The sequence below is a fragment of the Meriones unguiculatus genome, chromosome 10, assembly GCF_030254825.1.
Source record: "Meriones unguiculatus strain TT.TT164.6M chromosome 10, Bangor_MerUng_6.1, whole genome shotgun sequence".
Classification (NCBI taxonomy): domain Eukaryota; kingdom Metazoa; phylum Chordata; class Mammalia; order Rodentia; family Muridae; genus Meriones; species Meriones unguiculatus.
Window position 1 is genome coordinate 23,122,519 of NC_083358.1, and position 24,033 is coordinate 23,146,551.

The window sequence follows — 24,033 nt, forward strand, 5'->3', positions numbered from 1 at the left end:
CCTTCTGTCCCAGTACAAGCTCCACCCACTCTGTGACTCACCCAAATGGGCACACTTATGGAGAAGAAGGGAGTCACTCAGATAGACACCGTTGGGGGTGAGGCAGGAGGTTCCAATGGTTTACTCTAAGGCTGCCCTAGCCCCAGGTGAAGCCCTGCCTCTTGTCCAGGATTAAGAGATGTCCCTAGTGGCCTGACCAACACCTCCAGACTAATCTGTGACCCCCTGTTCCTAGACTGAACCCACATAGATTGATTCCACATGCCCCCTTCCCTCTGCTCCCTGGGGAGCTAGGGAGAGACTTGCTGTCCCAGGAACCAAGAGTTGATGGTGATAAATCATGGGGAAGAGAGAAAACAACATTGGTGGGGCCCAGCCCTATTTTTAGGAGATAATCTCTCTGTTGCCAGCAGTTGCTATGGGATAGGAGCCAAGCCCAGGCAAGAAAGACAGGGCAGGCATCCTGATTGGCCTGGAGGGGAGTCTGCAGATGAGCTTTGAGGCCACTCTCAGTCACCCTGGACTCAGGAACCAACACATCACACACCTACACTGGGGGTTCCACTGACCACCTCAACCCAAAGCCGGAGCACCTACTTCCCCACTCCACTACCCCAGCCTCATTCTCTGCTTAATTCACACCCGCTCAGAAGTCTTCACCATGCAGAAGACCCTCTTGGATATAACATCTCATCTTATCCATTAGCCTGCTTGGGCTGGACTTTTGGTCCCATATTTGGGTAAATAGTGTCAGAAAGGCTACGAAACATCTCGTAGAACCAGAGTACACGCTACGCCTTCTTTGTAGGTGGAATCTCCCGTAGAAGTGTCCTTCAGCGGGTCTCTGCTTCCTCGAGATCCCCTGGTAGTAACTTAGAGATCACTTAACCAGCTCCTTCTGGCCAAACTGGGAAGGAGGCCTGAAAAGAGGAAGCTTCGTGCAGCATGCAAGCTGGAGTCTTCATGTTCACTGCCTCCTTGTCATGGTGGGGTTTGAGCAGCTGGGTGGGTGAATAATGGATGGACACAGTATACAGATATATGGACAGGTGCAGGAGAAACTGTGTGGCTAGATGGATGGTAGGTTGGTGAGTAGATGGGAAACCAACAAAGGAAAAGGATGACTGACAGAAACCTAGAGCAAATGGAGGCATCTGTCTCAACCTGACAACTTCCCCTTGAATTTCCAGAATCAGGTAGAAGGTACCCACTAGTGTCAAGAAGTGAAGATTTCCTGAGCATCTGTATACACAAAACTTTCCTGTTGTGTGTAGTTCCATTCTAGAGAAGAAGGGAAAATCATACAATATCACAGCATGCTGGACTCACAGAAGGAACACACACACAGTGAAAGAGTCAGTGTGTGCCTGGAATAATTTAGTGCTATCATGAGCAGGCAGAGTCCATGCTACACTATAGTAAGACAAGGTGTGTGTGTGTGTGTGTGTGTGTGTGTGTGTGTGTGTGTGTTGTGGGGGGAACTATGTGATCAGTATGAATAGAAGAACACGCCACCATGCTTGCTTCATTCTCCAGACAGATCACTTCATCTGTCCCAGCCTCTGGTCACTGGTGTATAAAATGAGGTTCCAGGGAGAACCACATTCTGTAATTTGCAAAGTACATTTAGCACAGAGTGAGGCACACTCTGGGAGTAATAACGGCTTTCCCCAGATTATCACAAATGTCTGCACATTTGCAGTCCCTAGGAGCACTTGAGGCCCAGGTTTTGGAGAAGAGGTATGGAGAAAGGGCAAGATCCAGCACCCACTGGCTTTGTTGGGTCACTGATGTGGCCTCCCCTTGGCTTTGTGATGTGAGGGGTGTCATGAAGTACTGACTGGGCTGGGAGGGTCTACACAGCAGGGGGCTGTGTTCCTAGCTCTCCCAGGCCCCTTTCAGAGGCATAGGGCCTGATCAAAGGGACCCAGCAGTGAGGCCCGGGAGGCGAGCTTGAAAAGAATGTAAACATGGAGATATTTTTAAACTTTTTCCAGCCTCAGCGATAGAGCTCTTGAAGCTGGAGGCTCCAAGGTCAACCCGGACCTCACCCCCAAAGAATGAAACAATCTTGGGACCCTGGAGACCCATACGCATCTACACCTACCCCAGTGCTCTAGCCTGGGCCTCAGGGAAAATGGTTCTTCTCATGGTCTCACTTCAAAACCATCCTTCTCCTATGGGAGAAGCTGTTTCTAAGTTGTACCGTGAGGACCTCAGAGGGGTGACAGAACCCCAAAAGTACAGGAGCGGCAGAGAGCCCCCTTTAGGGCTAGTGTTGAGAGCCTGAGCTTGGGACCCTTTGGTGGCCCTGTCACTCTGTCAGGCACATGCGTGTGTGAGCCTGCAAGCATTTAAATGTGGTGTAGTCTTCTCTGTAAGAAGAGTAAGAATGTGTATGAGTATACAAGAAACCCATACTCCATCTCTTCTCTTTCCTTAGCATCCCTGGCTGCCTCTCCGGGGCCCTGTGAGTTGATGGGTAACTTAGAAAGACAGAAGGCAGGCTGGATGGTCAAGGGAAAGGGCCATCTTAGAACGAGGTGATGAAGACACGAGACCGGGGCAGAGCTGGGGATGGAGTGGGCCAGGAGGCTAGTCTGTGTGTTGAGTCAGGCTGAGAGAGATACAAAGGGTACTGCTGAGAGGACTTGGGCACTCAGATGTCTTAATTATGATCAGGTGTCACGGTGACTCAGAAAATGTGGGAAGCAAGCTTCCTGGATCTCCCCCATTTCCATGCCACAGCCACAGTGACCGTGGGTTCCACAACTACAGACTCTTCACTCAGAGTGACGTGCTCCTTACATCCTTGGAGGAGTGTCAGTGGAGACTCACTCAGAGGTAATAACATGATGTGTAGCTTTCCCCTGTGATCAGACACCAGGAACCCCTCCTTGTGGGATGCAGGGATCCTACACTGGCTGGAGTCAGCATTCTCAAGAGTGCTCGGAACCTAGACAAAACTTCCACTGTCAGGGAAGCCCTACCCTGCGCAGACGACCAAGCTGGCTGTCACTTAGACCTTAGGAAATGCTGTGCCACTTTGTTCTGAGAGAGACTGCATCTGGCTCTACGGCACACAGCTCCCCTGTGGATGCCGAGGCACACAGCTCCCCTGTGGAGGCCGAGGCACACAAGCAATGTGGCTTCCGCCTGATCCTCCTCTAGAGCAGCAGGTGCTGAGAGTGAAGCCGAGGCACTCTACCACGTGTGGAGACTTTGGGTACAGGCAGCTGGGTGTGGTTGACACTGATGGCGAGGGGACTGAAGACGTCAGTGAACAGCACAGCCTGGTAAGGGGCACACACAGGGGCATCGCCTCAGTCCCCTGTGTGTGCCCCTCACCAAGCTGAGCTATTCTTACCCACTTGGTGATGGCAGTAGGGACGGAGATAGTGACCAGTGGGAGAGAGTCATGAGCACAGGCCCCTTATCTGACACGTTCCCTGGAAACTTGGCAGGGGCAGCTGGTCTCTGGAGGCCCAGGCAGAGGGGGAGCAGGTAGTCACAGGATGGATGGGGGTTGGGCTCTCTGCAGGAACTGCCTCTCCTACAACAAGGCAAGGTCCTCTCAGAACTGATGGGGACCTTCTAACGGGATTTCTTTCCATCTTGTCATCTTCATCACATACCCACCCAACCAAGAGCACACCCTGATTATCCCCAACGTGGAGCCTTTGCTTCCCCAGAGGGCAGGAGGCTTGCTACCTCAGTGAGGGCTCGCCTATAGAGGACAGTACCTGCCTAGCTGCCATGAACCCACCTGCTTCCTAGCTGTGAGGCCTTCCTTGGGAAGGTCCCTTGGGTTTGGGGTGGGGTAAGCATTGTCTGTTTATTTGTGGAGACGGGACCTCATTTATTCCAGGCTGGACTCAAATTCCCAATGAAGCAAAGAATGGTGACCTTGAATTTCTAATCTGCCTCTATCTTCTAAAGGTTGGGATTGCAGGGATGCGTTACCACGCCCAGTTTACTCAGTGCTGGGGGTGAAACCCAGGACTGCCCATATGGTAGGCAAATGCTCAGACAGATACATCCCTTTGAGTCTCAGCTTCCTCATTTCTTTCCTTGGTTGCTATATGGATGACAGGATCAAACAGTTGGGAAGGAAAATGTGCAACTTATACAGGTGTGTGTGTGTGTGTGTGTGTGTGTGGACTGGGATGGAGATAGAAAGATGGGCCCCCCACCTTTGGAGACTCCCACCCATAAATTTTCCATTGGCACGTCGGCACCCTCACCCCCAAAATAGGCCCTGCAAGCCGAGTGCGACAGTGCCCAGACTGAGGGGCCTTTTTTTAGCTGCCCTTTGATTGTCAGCTCTTGAACAGCTGCTATTTACAGCCCCAACGCCTAGAGGAGTAGGGCCAAGTGGACTAAGGCTCACTCAATGGCCCTGGCTGGCTCCCTGACGGTATCCCCAGGGGGCCAGCCCTGCTGTTGATACCCTGCACTGTGCCAAGGTGTTTGGGGGCAGAGGGCTCAGTGTCCACCTCCAGAGAGATGCAGATATTGCAAAACCCAATCATGTTTATAGATTTCATCCCAAGGCCACTGCCAATTCTCCACCCAGAAAAGAACAGCTGTGGGACCTGCAGAAATAATACGGACAGAGCCTTGACTCAACACAAGGGTGGACACCTTATTGATGTTAAAGGATGTGGTGGGAGCAGCAACTACTATTATTGTCATCATTGATGTGGTCATTCTAGTTTTTGTTGCCATGGCAAATTTACCTGCTATTTATTTATTTACTTTGGGTTTTGGTTTTCTGTTTGTTTTTTCAAGACAGGGTTTTTCTGTGACGCTTTGGCTGTCCTGGACTCACTTAATAGACCAGCGTGGCCTCGAACTCACAAAGATCTGCCTCTCTGTGACTCCCTGAGTGCTAGGATTACAGATGTGCACCACTGCACCTCGCTTATAGTAACATTCTAATAATCGAGTTTTCTTCCAGCCTTTTGTCTCTGTTTTTGAGGTAGGATAGGCTTGCTTTCTCTAGGGTCGACCTCAGTCTCCCAGCAATGTGATTCTAGGATTCCAGCCATTTACCACCATGCCCAGCTTCCTTTCTGTCTTTTTTGTCTGAGCATCTTTTCCTGATGTGCTCAGGACATACTTCCTCCCCTATGAACATATACATATCTATTTTGGCGATAGGATCTCCATAGGATGCCCTTCGTGTCTACGGACTTGCCCCTTCTCTATAGACAGCTTTGGGGTCCATAACTCACTGGCTAAGAATCACTTGACCTTTCAGAGTTCATGGGGGTGTGCTCACCACCTCGGTCACTTCCTCAAATACCATCAGACACTGCCCCCTTAAGTATCCCAACACCTTAAATTCTGGAAATCAGGTCCTAGATGCCAAATTTCCAAATGGTCCTATAGTTGGATTACAAAAGTCTTTTTAATTATTTGAAAAAAAAAAAAAGGAACTACACAGAAGAAAGAATTTCTGGCTGTTCAAGTGCATAAGACATTGGACATCAAGGACAAATAACCCTGGGATCTTTGGCCATGGTGTACATGGTACATGTATAGGTATAAAGTGTTGGGATGACAGGTTGTAAGGATTCTGGGAAGGCGCTAGGGTAGGGAAATAAAGGGAGTGTGGTTGAGCCAGGCCTTCCCCCTTGCAGTTGGGGTCATTTCCCAGTAGGGCAGCAAGATCACTTAGGGCTAGGGCCACATGATCCCGCCTTGACCCAAGTGGTGACTCTGCACAAGGTGAGACTTCCTTATTACCCGAAGGATAAAAATAGGCCCCAGGTGATGGCCTGCAATCCATGCCCAGAACCACCAGGGTTATTCTGAGAGTGACAGGCACTGGGCCAGGCTAGGGCCTTGGTCAGGAGGCACTGTGCTGGAAGTGGCATCCTCGGCTTGTGGGCACACTGCCCTTTGGGGATTCTAAGTAGGAATGTGAGAATGGCACCATGTGCCATAAGTAGGTGGGGGCTCCGACCCTGACTCAGTTATGTGGCCTCGGCCAAGCCATATGGCATCTTAGAGTTCCAACTTCCTTCTCAAATTATAGGAACCCTGACCCCTGCTTTTAGAATGGCTGAGAGAATTGGTGAGGTCACTAGACAAGCAGATGTGTCAGTCCAGAGCCCAGTGCTCAGAGACAGAGAGGGCAAGGGTTTTGCCTGAGTAGCCCTGTAGCAGAGAGGGCCCTGCCCCTTCACTTCTGAAGGAGACCCAGGCACAAAGGACACCACTGAAAACGCTTGTGGGGATTTTCCAGGAACAACTCCATCCAACCGGAGAATTCTGTCCCCAACCCTGCTGCCGAAAACCCAGGCTAAGGAAACACTCCAGCCCATTCTAGTTCTGCCCAGCTTCTGCTTCTTGGCTCCTAAGCCCAGTTTAGCATGCCTCGTGCCATATTCTCTAGGTTTGTATAATGGGGCCTGAGAGGCCTGAGGCTTTTGCCTGACCCTGGAGGTCCTGGCACAGAAGAGCATTAAGCAGAGCACAGAACAGCACTGAGCACACACAGTTGGTCCACTCCTGGCCACTATCCCCTCAATGCCTTCCCTTTTTCCTTCATTCAACATGTTCTAGAATGTTCCTTAGATGCAAGCCTTGTGCTTCTGATGAGCATAGATAAACTGGCATGCCTGGACACTGACTTGAGGACAGCTGGTACTTGTTTCAAGTGTGCCCACAAGCTGAGGATAATTTGGGGTTTGAGCAAGGCAACTAGAGAGGGAAAAGTAGGTGAACTACCTAGGAAAAGGCTCAGAGAAGCTTGGGAACTAAGACTGTTTCCTCAAGGCTGGAACTTGGCTCTTAGGTGACGTGATTAATATTGAGGCTAAGGCAGACAGTCAGGCGGAGAGCAAACTTAACCTAATTATGTACTGACCTGGACTTGAACCTTGCTCTCTCCCTAGCCCAGACCTCTTCCTTCTACAGCTATCCCTTTAGGGTTAGAGCCTAGACAGAGATCCTTTAGGAGAGGGCCAAGCTGGCCAACTGGAATCTCCAACTACGGGTGTTAGAAGGAACTGCCAGGGGTGCAGCTCTGCTCTTTACAGGGTGACTTTTCACCCTCAAAATGCACCATCTACCCACATTGGTTCCTAGAGAGCTTCAGGACACCTTGATCCATTAGCGGCAAAGTTCTTGTTGGGTCCCAGCTGGACTGTGCCTCCACCTGCCTCTGCCACTCTCTTACAACTTAAGCTCTAGCCCCATCCAACTTTGGCCACCATCTCCACAGTGAGAAGGGGCCTTGTAGCAGATCCCTGAAGCTGGCGCCAAGGTTTATGAGCCAGTGCAGAAGTCTCCGAGAGCCATATGGGTGGAAAAAGTTACCCGGTTCTAAATCAGCCAGCTTTAGAATGATCTCATCCCCTTCCCAAGATAGTCTCGCTCCCCTCCCCCACCACTTGCCTGGCCAGTGGGGTAAATCACGAGGAGCTGGTGAAGGAGTGAGCATGAGAAATGGGAGAATTTCAACTTGGGGATCATACTGAATATTCTGTTGATCTCCCATCTTGCTACTTATTTATAATATTGTCTATTAAGTTCGTCAGCCACGTTCATTTCTCACAATCATGCTTAAAGCCTGCTGAAATGACTGCTGCAGGGTCTGTGCTTTGTGCTGGGTGAAGTCACATCACCCTGTCTCTCTCTTATAAACATCAATGCCATGACCATTTTTGTTCAACTCCCCTGGTGTGGTTGCCTGGCCCACCCTTCCTCCTTCTCTCCCTCTGAGATAAAGTTTCACAGGTGTTGGGTGGGAAATTGAGCTTCACTGGGCTCAATCTTTGGGCCCATCTCTGAGCCAGAGATGCCAAGCCCAGGGCATGATGAGGAGACTGAGTCAGAGAGCAGGGCAAGACCCTGGGATCAGGACAAAGGGGCTGGTTCCTCCTTCTTACTGGAGGCTGACATTCCCTGGCTTCCACTTGCTGCCCCCACCCACCTCAAAGGTACATGGGGGAACTCCATAGGATCCCAGTAAGGATCCCTGACCCACACTAGGGTTGTAGCTATATGGCTCCTGCCCTGTGTACAGACAGAGGTCCTGGCTTCAGGGCAGATCTCTCCTTTTCCTTGCCATTCACCCCTTACCAAATGCTACCCCAAGTTTTGCTTATGTCACTTCTGGGAACCGACACCTCACCCCTTCCTAAAGTGCTGTGGATCCTGTGAGCAGCTGGTAGGGCGCATTCCTATCAGAGGAATAAGTATTTGGTACAGCTGCTTGCTTGACTGTGAGGATGAAACCTGAGATGTCTGTCAAGCACCAGGATTTGAAACTCAGCTCTACCTTACTGTCTTTACGACCTCAGGTCCTGAATTTACCTATCCAGCTTGGGTTTTTCTGAATATAAAATGGGATGGCAACACTTCTTCAACAGGTTATGTGAGGATTGAATAAGATAGCACTCAGCTTGGGAGTAGTTTTTGTTATGTGTTTGAGAGAGGGTCTCAGAATAGCTTGTGCTGGCCTCAAACTCAGTATGTAGTTGAGGATGACGCCGAACCCCTGATGCTCCTGCTTTTCGGCCTCCTAATTGCTTGCCTTACAGATCTGTGTCGCCATACCCAGCTTTGGTTTTCGTTTGTTTGCTTTCGTTCCGTTCGTCTGTTTCTTAGAGTTTCAATACAAATCCCAGGCCAGCCTGAAACACACAAACTACAAACCTCTTGCCTCCGTCTCCCAATCTCTGGGGTTACAGGCTCAGATGGATGGGGATGGAGGCACAGCTAACTTGAAGAAGATAATAAGGGTAAAGTGCTCAGCACAGCATCTGGCCAGTACGTTCACAACTGTAACCAGGTCTGTTATTTTAAATTAAGATAAGTTGAGCCCCTGCTGTAGTCCCTCCCTGGCTGAAAACCGATCACAGTGGCTGAAGCAGTAGCAGGAGTAGGAGGGTGAGTGGAGTCTGCTCATGCTTAGCACATCAGGAAGGGACTGAGGTGACCAGGAGTGTGTGGTGGATATCCCTGAAGGCTTTTTCTTTGCTGGTAAAAAGAATTCCCAGGCTTGTGTGGGGCTGTGGTAGTGCTCCAATCTTAGCATTTGGGATAGAGAGAAAAGAGGATCGGAAGTTCGAGGTCACCTTCAGCTACACAGCAAGCTCAAGGGCCAGCCTGGCCTACACAAGATTCTGTGTCAAAGCAAACAACAAAGAAGACATCAAAATAAAAGGTCTGATGGATATAGCTCAGCAGTAGAACACTTGCCTAGCATGCACAGGCCGCTAACTTAAATCCCCAGTGCCACAAAAAAAAAAAAGAAAGGAAGGAAGGAAGGAAGGAAGGAAGGAAGGAAGGAAGGAAGGAAGGAAAAGAAGGAGGAGGAGGAAGAAAAAGACAAAGTTAAATTTCCAACATAATCATACAGTATAGTAGTATAATGAAGTGTAATTATCACTTATTGAGACTGTCACTTTACCTTCCCAGTCCCCACTGTATTCTATGCTATATTCTCTTGATTACAAGTAGGTCTCTAAGGTCCCTAAGATTTAAGGGAAGGGTTGAGCCTCTAATCCCAGCAACTGGAAGGCCTAAAAAGAGAAAAGAGAAGGGAGAGTCTAGAGTCAGCCTGAACTACACAGAAAACCCATCTCAAACAAAAAGAGGAAAGGGGGAATTAGACCCCACTGATGGGTGGGTGGAATGCGAAAGAATTTGCTGTATTACTCAAAGCACAATAAGAAGCAAGAGGTAGAAGATTCTAAGCTCCATCCCAAGAGTAGCCAGAACAGCCTAAATCTTGGGAAAATGTGACTTTATCTTGTGGGGAAAGGTCAAATCTTCCCCTCCTCTCTCCTTTTTTTTTCTTTTAAACTTTTTTGTCCTTAACATTTTGCTTATATATCTGTCATCTATCTATTACTTATCATCTATTTATCAATCATCTATCTATCAATCATCTATCTTCTATCTCTCTATTTTTGTGATGCTGGAAATTACACATGACCTCATATATGTTAGGCAATTGCCCTACCACTGAGCTACAACCCCAGCCTCCTCCACAACATTTTACATTTTACTTCATGTCAGAGGCTGGGCTGATCCATGGTTATCCAGGAAAAGCCAGACCAGAATCCTGGTGCTGCAAAGAAAGTAGACAAATGAGACAGGAGACACTTGGAGAGATGAAATAGGACCATCCAGTGCTAAAAATAGACAGGATTTGCTTGGGAGAAGGACCTAGAAAGTCAGGGAGACTTCCAAATAAGCTGTGACCTAGCAGAATCGGGCTGAGAGATCTGGGTAAACCAAGAGGAGCTAGAAAGTGCCAGGTGAGCTGGGCATGGTGGTGCTCCACTTTAATCCCAGCACTCAGGGAGGGAGAGGCAGGCAGATTGCTGTGAGTCTGAGGCCAGCCTACAAAAGGAGTCCAGGGCAGCCAAAGCTGCACAGAGAAACCCTGTCTCAGAAAAGAAACAAAAAACAAAAAGCCCTGCATACTGCTTTTGCTGGGTGCGGTGGTGCATGCCTGTGATCCCAACACTCAGGGAGGCAGAGGCGGACAGACCTCTGTGAGCTTGGGGACAGCTGAGTCCAGGACAAACTGAATCCAGGACAGCCAAAGCTACACAGAGAACTCTGTCTCAAAGAAAAAAAAAAGAAAGAAGAGAGAAGAAAGAAAGAAAGAAAGAAAGAAAGAAAGAGAGAGAGAGAGAGAAAGAGAAAGAAAGAAAGAAAGAAAGAAAGAAAGAAAGAAAGAAAGAAAGAAAGAAAGAAAGAAAGAAAAGGGAGGAAAGTGCCAGGTGTAACAACTAGTGGAAACAGCAATCCCAAAGCCTTGATAAACATTCTAGAAACACTGCACGAATGGGGAGAGAGGCAGAGAGCGAAGCCAGGCTAGGCGGAGGATCACGGCATGGAGCAGAAAAGCAATAGGTGAGATTTGACCAGTGTGATAGTTGCAGCTGACTGGAGGGGCACAAAAGTGATTTGGACTACTCTTAAATCTGGGACAAAAGGTACGCAGGAATTGCAGAGAGGCCGGCAGGCTGTAGGACTGGCTAGGAAGAGAAGAATAAGAATGGGGTTGGTTGGTGTTGGGTAATTCACAGAGGAAAATAAGTACGTTGAAGACAATTAGTCCAGGCGGCAGCCTCTTTATAGCACCTGCAACCTCCCACCTGCGCTGGCAAGCCTGGACCTCAACAGCCCTTTCCCCCACAAAGCAGGACTGGGTGTTCGTGGCTGGGGAGAGAGCCCTTCTCCTAGTCCACACTTACTCCCAGCCCCAAAGGTGTCCAGAATGCTGTGAGTTTCCTGAAGGTATACCAGGCTGCACTGCAGGGAGACGCTGATAAACAGGAGTGTAGGGAGTCAGGACCTCATCAGCTCAGACTGAGGAGGGGACAGCCTTCCTCAAGCCAGCTTCTGCAGACACCAGCACAGCTGGATGGCGACACCTACCGGCAGCCTCTGTGCCTTCGCCGCATCCACAACGCAGGGGCGCCGCATGCCCCCTACTGATTGCTAGAGGTTCCTATCCCAGTACCTTCATCAGTTACCGACCCAGCCACCAGGTAGGTAGGTAGCCACCAGTCCTCCCATTCTTCCACCTGACCCTCTTTGGGGGCATCAAAAATACTGGAAATTCCAGTGAGCTTTGGATCCTCACAAACCCAGAGACATACTGCCTTGGGGCTGACGGTCCCACCCTCCACCTCCCCCACCATCCTGCTTCATTTCAGCCAGCCCTCTTCTCACAGGGCCATCTAGACTCACGCAATGTCCCCAGACCCAAGTGAGTTTATGGTACGTCCCTTGTCTCTCCCGACGTAAAGCTTCTTGTGGTTAATTGGCCATTTCCACCCATCCATATCTAGGTTCTCTGAAACCAGGTCCTCATAGCCAAACTCCTCCCTTCTTTTTGCTGCCATGCCACAGCTTGCTGTTCTCTCCTATTCTCCTACCTCCTCTTTCACAGAGGTCTTCTCCTCTTGGTGTCTATCCAGCCATCTTTCCTAACTCATTTCACAGCTAACGTTCATGTCAGTGAGGTGGAACTGGGTGAGTATGTGGGAGGGAGCAGGAGAATGGAGTGGGAAAATGACTAACAAGGACTGACACTAACAGCCCTGGTAACACCACGGGGAAGCGGAGATTGAGGCAGGAGTCCTGGTTCTGTCCCAAAGTAATAAAGAGACACCACACTCGTTCTTAGGTCACTCTGAATGATCTCCCTCGGGCAGAGCTCCCTACAGCCTAGGCTGGCTTTGTACTTGACAGGCCTCTGTCACCTGACACCATACCCATATGACCTCGCACAATCCTCTTCTGTCCTGACAGGTCACCTGAGGGCCCCTCCTTGTCCACCCTGCCACACTTAGAAAGCTCTGTTTCCACCTCACTGGGGCTTTCCCACCTACCTCATCAATGCCTCAGAAGCTCAGTCTCCAGAACCCACTGGGTCAGAGCTCAGGCTTCAATGTTTGTGCTTCTTTCCCTAGACAGCCCTTCCCTGTCCCGTGTGGCCAGTATCATGAGCTTCTAAGCCCCTAACTAGCCTGAATGACTCGCTTCGGGGCACCCAAGAAGGCTTTTGTGCTGTGAACAGAACTGCAGCCCAAGGAAAACTTCCTGTTTTTCTACTTGTGGGAGCTGGGGTTAAACAAAGGCTTTCCGGAATCTGGGAAAGGCAGGCAGAGTTGTGGACAAAGACACAGAGCTCCACGGTGCTCCTCTGCAGACTTTCCAGCCTGCTTCTTCCCTTGGTGAGGAAAGTCAGAGGAGGAACCCTGACCTCCTCACTATGCCATGCTGCCCCATCCAGGCCACTGCTCAGACTAAGACATATATGGAGAAAGCAGAAAAGATCAGAGGCCAATGGCACCAAGATATACCAACAGACGGTCAATTAAAATTCGCCAGTCCCAGATGGAGCTAGAAAGCTGGAATCTGGCCACTGGCAATTCAGGAGGCCACCAAGGTTAGGGACTATTGAGAGGAATTTAGTAAGATCAAGTGAATAGAATAAAACTTCCAGAGAGAGGATCTAGAGTTCCAGGTCAGTTAGCAAGATCTTGTCTCTAAGAGAAACTGGGGAAGGGGGGAGTGAGGGGGTTGGGCATGACGGCTCTTAATCCCAGCATTCAGAATGCAACAGCCGGTGGATCTCTGAGTTGGAGGCTAACCTGGTTTACAAAGCAAGTTTCACTATGTGAAACATAGTGAGGCCCTGTCTCAAAAACAAGACTTTTTGCTTTTGGTGGGTTTTTTTAATCTTTATTTTTTCCCTTTCCTTGTAATTTTATAATTTTTTAAATTTCCTTATCTTTGTGTGTGTGTGTGTGTGTGTGTGTGTGTGTGTGTGTGTGTGTGTTTGTGTGTGTATGTGTGTGTTTGTGTGCGTGCACACTCCCTTGGGTGTTTATGTGGGTGTAGATGCAGGCATATGTGCAAAGGCCAGGAGACAATCTCAAAGGCCATTCCTCAGAAGTCACACACCTTGTTTGTTTTCTGAGACAGGTTGTCTGTCTCTTGGTTGACCTGGAGCTAATTCCACTCACTAGACCAGGTGTCAGGTGATCCCCAGGGATCTTCCAGGCTGTATCCCAACACTGGGATTACAAGTGCTCACCCTCATCCCTGGGTCTTACTGGGGTCCTGGGAAATCTAGCCCAGGTCCTCACACCTGTGCATACTGAGCTCTCTCCAGCCCATGTCTACTCTTAGGTTCCAAAAGAACAGGGCATTGGAATGTGTACACTGAGAATATGTGGGCTAATTCCTGATAGCCAAAGCAGTGTCGGCGTTAACAGAACTTGTTTTATTATCAGCAGTGATGGAGGGGAAGTGCCTTCTATGACTTCTTCCGTCACCACTGACCTCTCCTCTGCAGCTGCTCTAAACTTGCACCAAAACTTCAAAAAGTACATACATTTGTATCCCTTTCTAAGAGACCAATACTGAGACAATACTTTGACTTGATTTAATACCCAGTTCTAACATGATGGCACGTAGTTTTCCAAGCACAGCCTGTCCTACTATGCTGAAGGAGAGGGAGAAGGAGAGAGAAGGAGGAAGAGGAGGGGAAAAAAGATAATGATGCTTTTCCTTTTTCTCCCCAACACTTGCCAAGCACCATGGTACATGTTCTTGGGGGCAGAGGCAAGTGGGTCTCTATGAGTTCAAGGCCAGCCTGGCCAACATAGCAAGTTACAGGCCAGCCAAAGCTACTCAGTAAGACTTTGTCTCAAACAAACAAAAAATCTTAGGCTGGAGAAATGGTTCAATGATTAAGAGTACTGGCTGCTCTTCCAGAGGACCTAGGTTCAGTTTTCAGCGCCTCTATGATGGCTCACAACCACCTGTCACTCCGGGCCCAGGGTACCCAATGCCTTCTTCTGACTTCCACTTATACCAGGCATATAACATACATGGTACATATACATACATGCAAGCTAAACACCCGTACACATAAAAAATAAGGTAAAAAAAAAATTAGTACTCCCTTTTCTAACTTTTCCTTCACCAAATCCTCTTCAAGAAATGATCAAAAGTGATGGATATGCTAATTACCTTGACTTGATTATTATGCAATGTATATACAAGTTGTACTTTATAAATGAGGTACATCAAAATTTACCTCATATGTAAGTGCCATTATATGTCTGTCAAAAACATCTTTTCTGAGCCAGGCACAATGACAAACACCTGTAATCCCAGCACTAGGATAGACAGAGGCAGGTGGATCTCTGTGAGTTCGAGGGCAGCCTGGTCAACAAAGCAAGCCCAGGACAGCCAAGGCTACACAGAGAAACCCTGTCTCGAAAAAAAACAAAAATCAAAAACAGCAAAATGTTTTTTCTATCTTAATTACCCAGCCCTTGCTAAAATACTAATGGCTAAAGATTTGTATATGCATTTAAAATTTTAGATTTTACGTATGAGTGATTTCCTGGATGCATATATGTACATGTGTGTGCTAGAGGTCAGAAAGGGGCATAGGATCCCCTTGAACTGTAGTTATGGGTGATAATGAACCACCTTGTGGGTGCTAGGAACTGAACCCGGGTTCAGAGCCCCAGTGCTTGCTAGGCAGGTGGACTCAAGGCCCTTCCTGCAAAGCCTCTCCAGCCCATCCCTGCATTTTTTATAAAGACCCACTAACAGTATCATTTTAGGCGCATTGAGACCCAGTGCAATCTTGGAGTGGGGTTTTCCGTTCCATGGAGACAGCAGCCCAGATTTTTTTCCCCCAGAACTGGCTTTATACTACTAACACAAAAGCTGTTTTTACAAGTAGGTTCTCAGTAAACTATGAAATGCTAGCAGGCATTGGCCTAGAGTGCCTCCGTCTTTTTTCTTCTCAGTTTTCCACCCACATGGATAACATAAATGAGTACTCCAGAGGCAGGAGAGATGGCTCAGTATTAAGTGTGCTCCTGAAGAAGACCTGAGTTTGGTTCCTAACATATTGGGCAGCTCACAACTTTCTGTAACTCCAACAAGAGACCCAATGCCCTCTTCTTGCCTCCCTGAGCACGTGCACTCACATGACATACCCACATGGAGACACATGTGCACACTTGGTTAAACATAAAATATTAAAAACAAATAAAAATAACCAAGTACTCCCTGTGTGCTTGGCAGCTACTTACAAGTTTTAATACTCCTCTTTTTGCCATGCTTCTCTTTGGAGCAAACTGTTAAGTAGCCCAAACTCTTCCTTGATCAGATAAAAATGCTGAAACAAAAGTTGGCCTTACATCATAAGGGCTAGAAAAAAGTAAACGTTCAAACAAAAGGAAACCAAATTTCATTTTGCCTCATTTATTTAAAAGTTCTACTTAAGTATCCTCAAAGGTTAGAAAATCAGTGTCAGAGAAGAACACCTGTACACAGCTTAAAATACATACAAATGCCAGTGATTATTAAAGAACGTGGTTAATGATTGTTCCAAGAAAATGCTTAGTGAGAGATACTTTACAGGAGGCTAGTTAGACACCAAGAACCAAAGGAAGAAGGGACAGGACCTCAGATGGCTCAGGAAACAGTTACACAGTAGCCTAAACATGCCTCCCTCAACAGGCTGCACACACACACACACACACACACACACACACACACACACGATAGTTTACATCACAAACTGCAACACTGGCCTTGATCCTCGAATCCAAAGTTAGTGGGATGCGTCTACACACAGGCACAGCACTTCAAAGACGTGAAACCACGATGGCTCCATTCCATAATATTCTGGTTTAGAGATTACGGCATCCCACTAGCTGTCCCACAAAGAACAAAAACTGATGGTCAAAGGGGAGAACGAGCCTCCTTTTGAATTCATTTTGTTGCTGTTCTACATAATTATACCCCTTATCTGAGGATCACGATGTCTACATTTTACCTATGTTTAGAAGTTACCAACTTGATTGTGTCTCAACTGAGTTTTATCCAGTGTGCCTAAAAGCTTTTTAGCTTTTAAGCCAAATGTACATCTGGGGAAAATGTCCACATATTATAACACCTTAAAGTTTACATTATAATAAATTAACTTTAATGTTACAAATAACATCTCAGAAAACTGAATCTTATTAACATACAATCAAAACTAGCCTTTTCTATAGGTTTACTAACTTCGGAGATCAATAGCACTGTACTATTTACACATAAAGCAAATATCTAAGTTACATCATTTCCATCTGTTTCTTACCCCAAATCAAAAGTGTCTGTTTAAGCACCAAGACATACTTCCTTCAAAAGTTACATCTGCAATATTAAATGGTCAATCTCATTATTTAAACTTTAAAAGTCTTAAAGTTGAAATCTCTATATGAAAGGAGTGATGAGAGCTTTGGAAGAAGTGACAAGGTCCATGAATCTCCTTTATAACTTCAGTGTCCCAAAGCAAAAGCTCATTTGCTTCAAGGGGCCCACTGCCAAGACCCATGGCCTGCAAGACAGACACATTGGTGTGTAACCAGAAGGCAACACTCCTTGGAGCCGGCACAGAAAAGCTGAGTTCACAGAGGCAGAGAAGGTAGAGCATAAGCCAGCCTTTGTTCTTTCTCTCTGTTTCAGCTGGAAAGCAGGGACATCTATCAGACAGTGAGAAAACACAGACTCCCTCGGAGATACAGATGGGAGGTCTGTGTTCTATCAACTCCAGGATAAGCCAACTGAATCAGAACCTTTTATGACCCATTCTAGCCTCCAAAATAAGAGCAGACACTGAAAGCCAGCTAAGACTCCAAGACTCCTGGGTTTAGCTGGCACAAAAAGCAAAGGACAAAAAAAAAAAAAAAAAAACATATCAAATAGTATCTTCCATTCAAACAGCTAAACCATCAGTCTAGCACAGCAGTGATCACGTTTGGGTTTACGCTTTGTTTCTGAGGCAAGGAAGGTCTCACTGTGCAGCCTAGGCTGGCCGCAGTGCCTAGCGAGGCGCGCTAGTTTTTGGAGACAGGGTCTCCCGTACCCACCTTGAACTTCTGCTCTTCCCTCCACCACTCAAGTGCTGGGATTAAGGCATAGGCCACCACACCCATTTATTTATTCTAAGATGGCAGAGGTAGGGCTATTATTTAGGAGACATGCAAGCATGAGGGTTAAAAGAAAGAGGCACTCAGAAGGTAAGCCACACCTGAGGGCATAAGTGGGCTTCTCAGAAAGGAGCCACAGAAAGTAAACAGACCCATGCGGGTACAGGTGCCTCGTGGCAGAAATGCCTACATTTTATTTTTCAGTAAAAAAAATCTTAGGAGAGCAGATTCAGAACAAAAGAATCCAAAATAGTTTTGTTTTTGTTTTTGTTTTTTTTTAACATGAAACCGTATCACTAAATAGATACACTAAAAAATGTTCAAAAACATTCCTGATTTTTTTTTTCCTGATTTTGGTTTTTCAAGACAGGGTTGCCTAGCTGCCCTGGACTGTAGACCAGGCTGGCCTCAAACTCACAGACCAGCCTGCCTCTACCTCCCAGGTGCTGGCATTAAAGGTGTGCCCCCTGCTGGCCTGCTGATTTTTCCCCCATTTGTTTATCTCGTGTGAGTGGACTTGCCATGGTGCACATGTAAAAAGGTCAGAGGACAAACTTTCAACTGCTTTCATCACATGGGTCCCAGGGATGGAACTCAGGACTCCAAGGTTGGCAGCCTTAATTCACTGAGATGTTTTTGCCAGCCTGGCCCCAACTCTTGCCAGAATGTCTACCTGAAAAACCCAGGGGGCCAAGCCTGCATATTGTGTGGACGCATGTTTAGTTAAGCGACAAGGGGTCAGCTGAGGCGCTTCGCCCACAGTGCCCTGATGAGATACAGGAAATTAAAACTGCCAAAAAAAATTTGAGTTTCCACTTCGGGACACATTTCCTGCTGTTCAATGCCACAGCCACCCAAGAGAGGAGGAAATGTATCCCCTAAAAAGGATTCATGTGGGTTAATTTTCAAACAAACACCAAAGACTGCACGCAGCCCATGAGGGACTGTGAGCAGATGCATCTTAATTTTCACCCAACTCTCCTACTAAATATGGTCCAAGCCCTGAGGCAAAGCAATGGCAGTTCATAACAGGCAGGGGCAGGTGTCCCATCTGATAAGTCTCCCCCCTCCCTCCTGCTGTGCAGAGAGAAAGCCTTGGGCTCCTGGGTGTTCTCCTAGGACCTTGTTTTCACATTTCTAGATCCGGGCAGAAATCTTAAGTCCACAAACCACTGAAGAAGCCCATCCCCCCTAAATGTCCACAACTACCACCTGACCACGCCATCTCCTTCCTTCCAACCTTGGGAAGAGAGAACACGGTAAAAAGATCTTTCAGTAACCGCAGGCTGAGTCTGGACAGCATAGCAGAAGTAAGACTGTGTCAGGTAGAATCAAGAGTGTTTGCAGCTAGGCTATAATCAGAAAAATGAATAACCCTGTGGCTAAGCCGGGGGTCAGGGGAACAGTTTACTAAGCAAAAAGGCCAGAAGTTAGGGATTAGACAGAAATTACCTCCCAGTATAGCTCAAAGGCTCAGAGGTAGGACTCAACAGACGGGAACAATAGCTGCACAATTAAATTCAGCAAGCCTAGAGGCCTTAGCCCCTCTCATCCTCAGCTGAGAAAACTTTTGAGTGGTCCCAAACGAGCTTGTGGCAGTCCTGCTTGCAAGTTGGAGGATTCGGTTTTAAAATAAATTTAACCAGCAAATGCAAACGGCACAGACTATCACAGTCATTACAGAAAAATCACACACACACACACACACACACACACACACACACACACACGAAGGTTAGAATATGACATAGAAAACTGCCCTGAAGATTGCTTTGTAAAGCTAGGCTTCATAATTAACAAAACAAAAACTACAGCCTAGAAGTCGTGCATAACAGAGGTCAGAATGATCACATCTGTAAATTTTGCAACTGGATCCCAGAAGATTCTGAAGTTCATTATTCTTAGAATCATGATTAAATTTATCCTTTAAAAGCACAGGATGACACAGTTCAACGGTGTCTTTATGAAGGACATGGGCTACATGAGCCTAAGCTAATTTTAGTCTTTATTCTCTGTCTGCTGCATAGAACAGTTGACCACGCACAAGGACAAAAATCACTGCTGTTTTGGCTTTTTTTTTTTCCACCAAGGCTGGCTTTCCCTCTCTTCTTCTGTTAGTGAATTACTCAGTAACCTATATCTGCCTATTCTTTAATAAACGTTTGAACTGCTCACTCAGGAGTAACCGAAAATGTTTTAAAGGGCATTCATGCTAGCCTTAGCAACAGGGCTCATTCTTAACCCTCCTTAGAATATGTATCAATTGAATCCGAGTTAAAAAACACCACCATGACAGTGATGTCATCCCGGTACATCCTGGCCACATCTTCCGGCAATGTCAGCATGGCGGCCAGCCGCTCTGGCTCCATTTCCCCATACTCATTGCTCCCGATGGCATGTCTGATGAGATGCGTGGCTGCATTTTGGTCAGCCGCATGGAGTCCACTGGCTTTCCTCTGCAGCAGCAGGCTCTGCATGAGCCCCAGGTTGGCTGGTCTTTGGTCCAGGTCTGGCTTATGGAGACCAACCTTGGACAGGTGCCCCACCACCAGCCTGACCACCTCCTCGTTGCCCAGCATGTCCCACAGGCCATCTGAGGCCAGCACAAGGAACTTATCTTGGGGCCTCAGCCTGTGGTAGGTAACCTCAGGCTTGGCAGTCAGATACGGTGGGGTGTGGTAGTGGGGAGGCGTGAACTGGTAGATGTTGAGGGCCTCAGTATCAAAGCCCCTCTCTAGGACGTTACGCTGCAACTCTTTACTCCATTTTAGCTGGACATCCCCGAAGGCCCTGCAGGGTATGAGGACACCCAGCAGCCTATCATCTATGATGAGAGTCCTGTTCTCAGACTCAGGGTGCTCTCTCTTAAGTCGGGACAGCTCAGCCTCATTCCAGGCATTGTGGTCACAGGTGAGAGGTAAACACGACCACGCACCATTGTCTTCCTGGACACCCAGGATAGCCCGGCAGTCACCAGCATTTGCTACGTGCAGGTGAACTCCATTGACGTGGGCCATGCAAGCTGTTGCCCCAGAAAAAGCAACCTGGAGAGATAAGTTCTTTGTCACCTCATCTTCCAGGGGAGCCTGGATTTCTAGGGAGATGTCAGAATCCAGTCTCTGGAAGGAGTACATCAATGCCTCTTCGATGCTCAGCCCCATTTCCATGTGCAGGTCAAGAAGCTCCTGCCAATAGACGCGGAGGTGGTCCAGATGTACCGAGGTGACATCCTTATAAAGACTATCTCCAGGGTGCTTGAGCCACTGTAGGATGGGCAGCAGGGGCTTCATGTTTTCCATTGCTTCCTCCATCTGCTCCAAGGTCTGGTGGGACATCAGGGACACTGCCATGTAGTAGAAAAGCCTCTCACTCACCGCTTGCGCACAGGCATGGCCGCCATGTCCATCAAAAATACCAAACATCAGCCCGTTCGTCTGCATGCAGGAAGCCACACCTTGCCGGTCCTCCACTGGGGAATTAGCAGCCAACTGGTTGCTCTCAAACCTCAGCACTGAACTTGGAGCTCCACTGTTGAACTCAAGAACCTTGTGGGATGACTCACCAGCTCGGAGCAGATCACTGACCTGTTCAGGGCTGAGCTGTAAGTGGAAATCCTCTTCCTCGGTTGAGGTGTGTCTGTAGGCTTTCCTCAGGGCAAAACCACCACATGGAGAACCGCTCCTTATGGTTGGCGATGCCAGAGAAGAGAGCCTCCATCTCAGTTGACTCCTATTCGTGGCATCCTTGGAGTGGAAGCGTCTACCCTCTCGTAATACAGCAATACGATTCCTCGCAGAACTGAAGAGCCAACAGGACACGGCCCTTGACATCCTGAAAACTGGCAAGCGGAGGTGGGTTGTTTTTCAGCCTGAAAATTAAGAGTTCATAAAAGCTTCGAAGTTCAAATTATTGAAAATACTGACTGTTAAAACATCTCCTTTGCTAATATTCTGATTGTACAGCACCAATAAGGGCTTCCTGCCTTCCTCCCACCTAATCTGTGCCTCCCTTTTCCTCCCCTTTCCAAACCCCCTTCTAGGGCCAGCGGCTACTATCTAGCTCCCGTCTTCAATCTCCCTTGCAATATGTAAGTTTTCCCCCAAGAGATCCATCCACCCCGCAAATTCCAGACATGTAGCTGCTTTCCGGCAGCTCTCCTGAGTCCAGCCCTGTACCGGGTACACAGAGTCACAGCGACAGGCGCTATTAAACAGACAAACTGCTTTGCGAGTCTGCCTCCACGGCACTTATTACTAGTAGAATGCGAGTACTACAGGTCTCACACGGTTGGGTTGTTTATTGGTTTTGATTTGCGCAGATTTGGAATTGAACACAAGGCCTCTTCGACCTGGTTTTACCCTGAGCTACATCCCCAGCCCTCTTTTCATACTTTCGAGAATTGGCCTTGAACTTTAGATCCTCCTGTCTCAGATTCCAGAGTAACTAGAATCACAGCCACCGGGTGCTGTTCTCACAAAGTTTTGATGTGCTTTGTTGCTGTTGTCATTGTTTTGGTGTCTGAGACACCAAAAACCTCACTTTTTCACCTTGCCTGGCATGGAATTCACTGTATATATAGAACAGGCTGTCCTCAGACTCAGAGATCTGTCTGCTCCATCCTCCTCAGTACTCAGATTAAAATTTCAGACCAAAATTTCATACAGTTTTGTAAAGAGTTAATAAAATATGACACTTCTAGGCTGGGCATGGTGTTATCATGACTTTATTTTTTTCAAGACAGGGTTTCTCTGTGTAGCCTTGGCTGTCCTAGACTCACTTTGTAGACCATGCTGGCCTGCCTCTGCTAGGATTACAGGCGTGCACCACACCAGTCCGTTCTATCATGACTTTAATTCCAGAATTTGGCATAGGCAAGCTGATCTCTTCTGAGTTCAAGGCCAGACTGATCTATATTGCAGAGTTGTTTTGTGCATCATTCCGGGCCGGTCAGGACTGGGAGTGGGTGGTGCAAGCCTTTAATCCCATCACTTCAGAGGCAATGGTAGGCAGAGTTTGAGGCCGGCTACACAGAGGAACCCTATCTCGAAAAAACAAGAGGGAGTCACCATTTTTGTCACTGCGGTACGTTCATCTAGTCATTTTGTACAGATTTTTATATCATTGGACCAACTACACTGAATATGACCTCTATTAAAAAGACAACGTTTCCAGTGACTGTACAATTTATGGATTTTGCCACGGCACACACAATTACTGGGACTCGGAGTTTGTTTCCACTAACCTGGTACTTACCAAACACCAAACCGTATGGCCTTTGCAGCCACTTTTTCCTTATTTCCAAAACCGGTAGGTCAAAGGCTATAAACGCACTGTCAAACTGATTTTCCAAAGGCAGGACCCACCCTGCTGAACTTGGGGCGGATGAGGTCAGTCAGGACAGACGGCCTCGGACGCCCCTTGACCCTGCAGTAAGGACAGGCAGCCCAGCGCAATGAAAACCGTTCGCCTCCGATGGGTCAGAACTTAGCGCCCCTAAAGAAATCAAGTCCCCTGCTTTCTTAGCTGGGTGTCAAGGTTCTAGTTAAGAACTCCCAGCTCCCATTTAGTGACTCGGAGCCTGGGCTTTCCAAGCTGGAAGACAGGAATCCTGTTGCGGCGTCCAGCTCACGCGCGCTCTAGTACGCAGAAACCCGGTCCCGGGGAGCGGCTAAGCAGCCGACTCCTCCACCAGCGCGCGGGCCCACGTGGCGCGTGCGCGCGAGTGGGGTGACCATGACCGGAGACCGGCTCATCCCGCCCTCTCACCTCATCTCTCCGCCCCATCACCTGAGGCGCCCGCAGGCCAGGCTGAGGAAGATGTCCGCACCCCCATCTGTCCCCTTCCTTACCTCGCACCCTCGTCCTCTCCTCGCCAGCTAGCTCTGCCGACACTCGGCGGGTCGCCGCAGCTCCAGATCCTGAGCACTCCTCCGCGGTTGCTGCAACCGGGTTTACTTCCCTGGAGAGGCCTCTAGTCGGGGAACCAGCCCTAAAAGAAAGCTCCCTCCCGCCATTCCTGATTGGCTTATCTACGGAGGCGGGCCCTTGACGGACATTGATATTACCCAGTGGATGAAGAGGACAAGAGGAAGGCCGGGAGGAGGGGCCGGGAGGGGCCGCCCTGCCCTCTACCCCCTAGGTTTACGGTAGCTTTTGAACAGCCACTGCGCCACTAGGTCTTCACGTGGGACTGTACCCCTAGTTTGCCTTATTGCCACACCCTGCAAGCCCAAGATCAAGGGACCTCTGTAGTTCCTACTTTTCATTCTTACATAGAGTTCTCCCTGGTTTGTTCTGTTCCCTCCAGGCCTTTCTTCTAAGCGCCACACCCATATCTTATCAGCAGTTTTGGACACCTGCCTTGAAGGCCTAATGGACAGACGGCTCTAGTTCTATTTGCCCTGACTTTATTTTCCAGCCAAACCTGCTCTTCTTCCTAAACCAGTAGTGGCCCCACTGGCCCAAGGAAACCCAAGTCCAAACCGTAGGGTCAATTTGATGCCTCTCTTACTCATCACACACTTTAATCCTGTTATCCCAC

General features: G+C 48.2%; 1 protein-coding gene across 3 annotated transcripts; it reads right to left on the minus strand.

Annotated features, from left to right (window-relative positions):
* Positions 1-15,761: 15,761 nt before the first annotated feature.
* On the minus strand, positions 15,762-23,496 carry Pdp2 (pyruvate dehydrogenase phosphatase catalytic subunit 2). Of its 3 annotated transcripts, none has more exons than XM_060392128.1 (2): positions 23,342-23,496; positions 15,762-21,330 (listed from the first exon to the last, which is right to left on the minus strand). In XM_060392128.1, the coding sequence occupies exon 2, from the start codon at positions 21,320-21,322 to the stop codon at positions 19,730-19,732; it is 1,593 nt and encodes a 530-aa protein (XP_060248111.1). In that variant the 5' UTR covers positions 21,323-21,330; positions 23,342-23,496; the 3' UTR covers positions 15,762-19,729. The 3 variants fall into 3 exon arrangements, with proteins under 3 accessions (XP_060248111.1, XP_021511033.1, XP_021511034.1); XM_021655358.2 differs by having other exon boundaries at positions 15,762-21,360; positions 23,342-23,472; XM_021655359.2 differs by lacking the exon at positions 23,342-23,496 and adding an exon at positions 22,746-23,203 and having other exon boundaries at positions 15,762-21,360.
* Between the last annotated feature and the right edge of the window lie 537 nt (positions 23,497-24,033).

Excerpts from the sequence above, each read along its gene's own strand:
- Pdp2 (XM_060392128.1), bottom strand. The coding sequence starts at position 21,322 with ATGTCAAGGGCCGTGTCCTGTTGGCTCTTCAGTTCTGCGAGGAATCGT.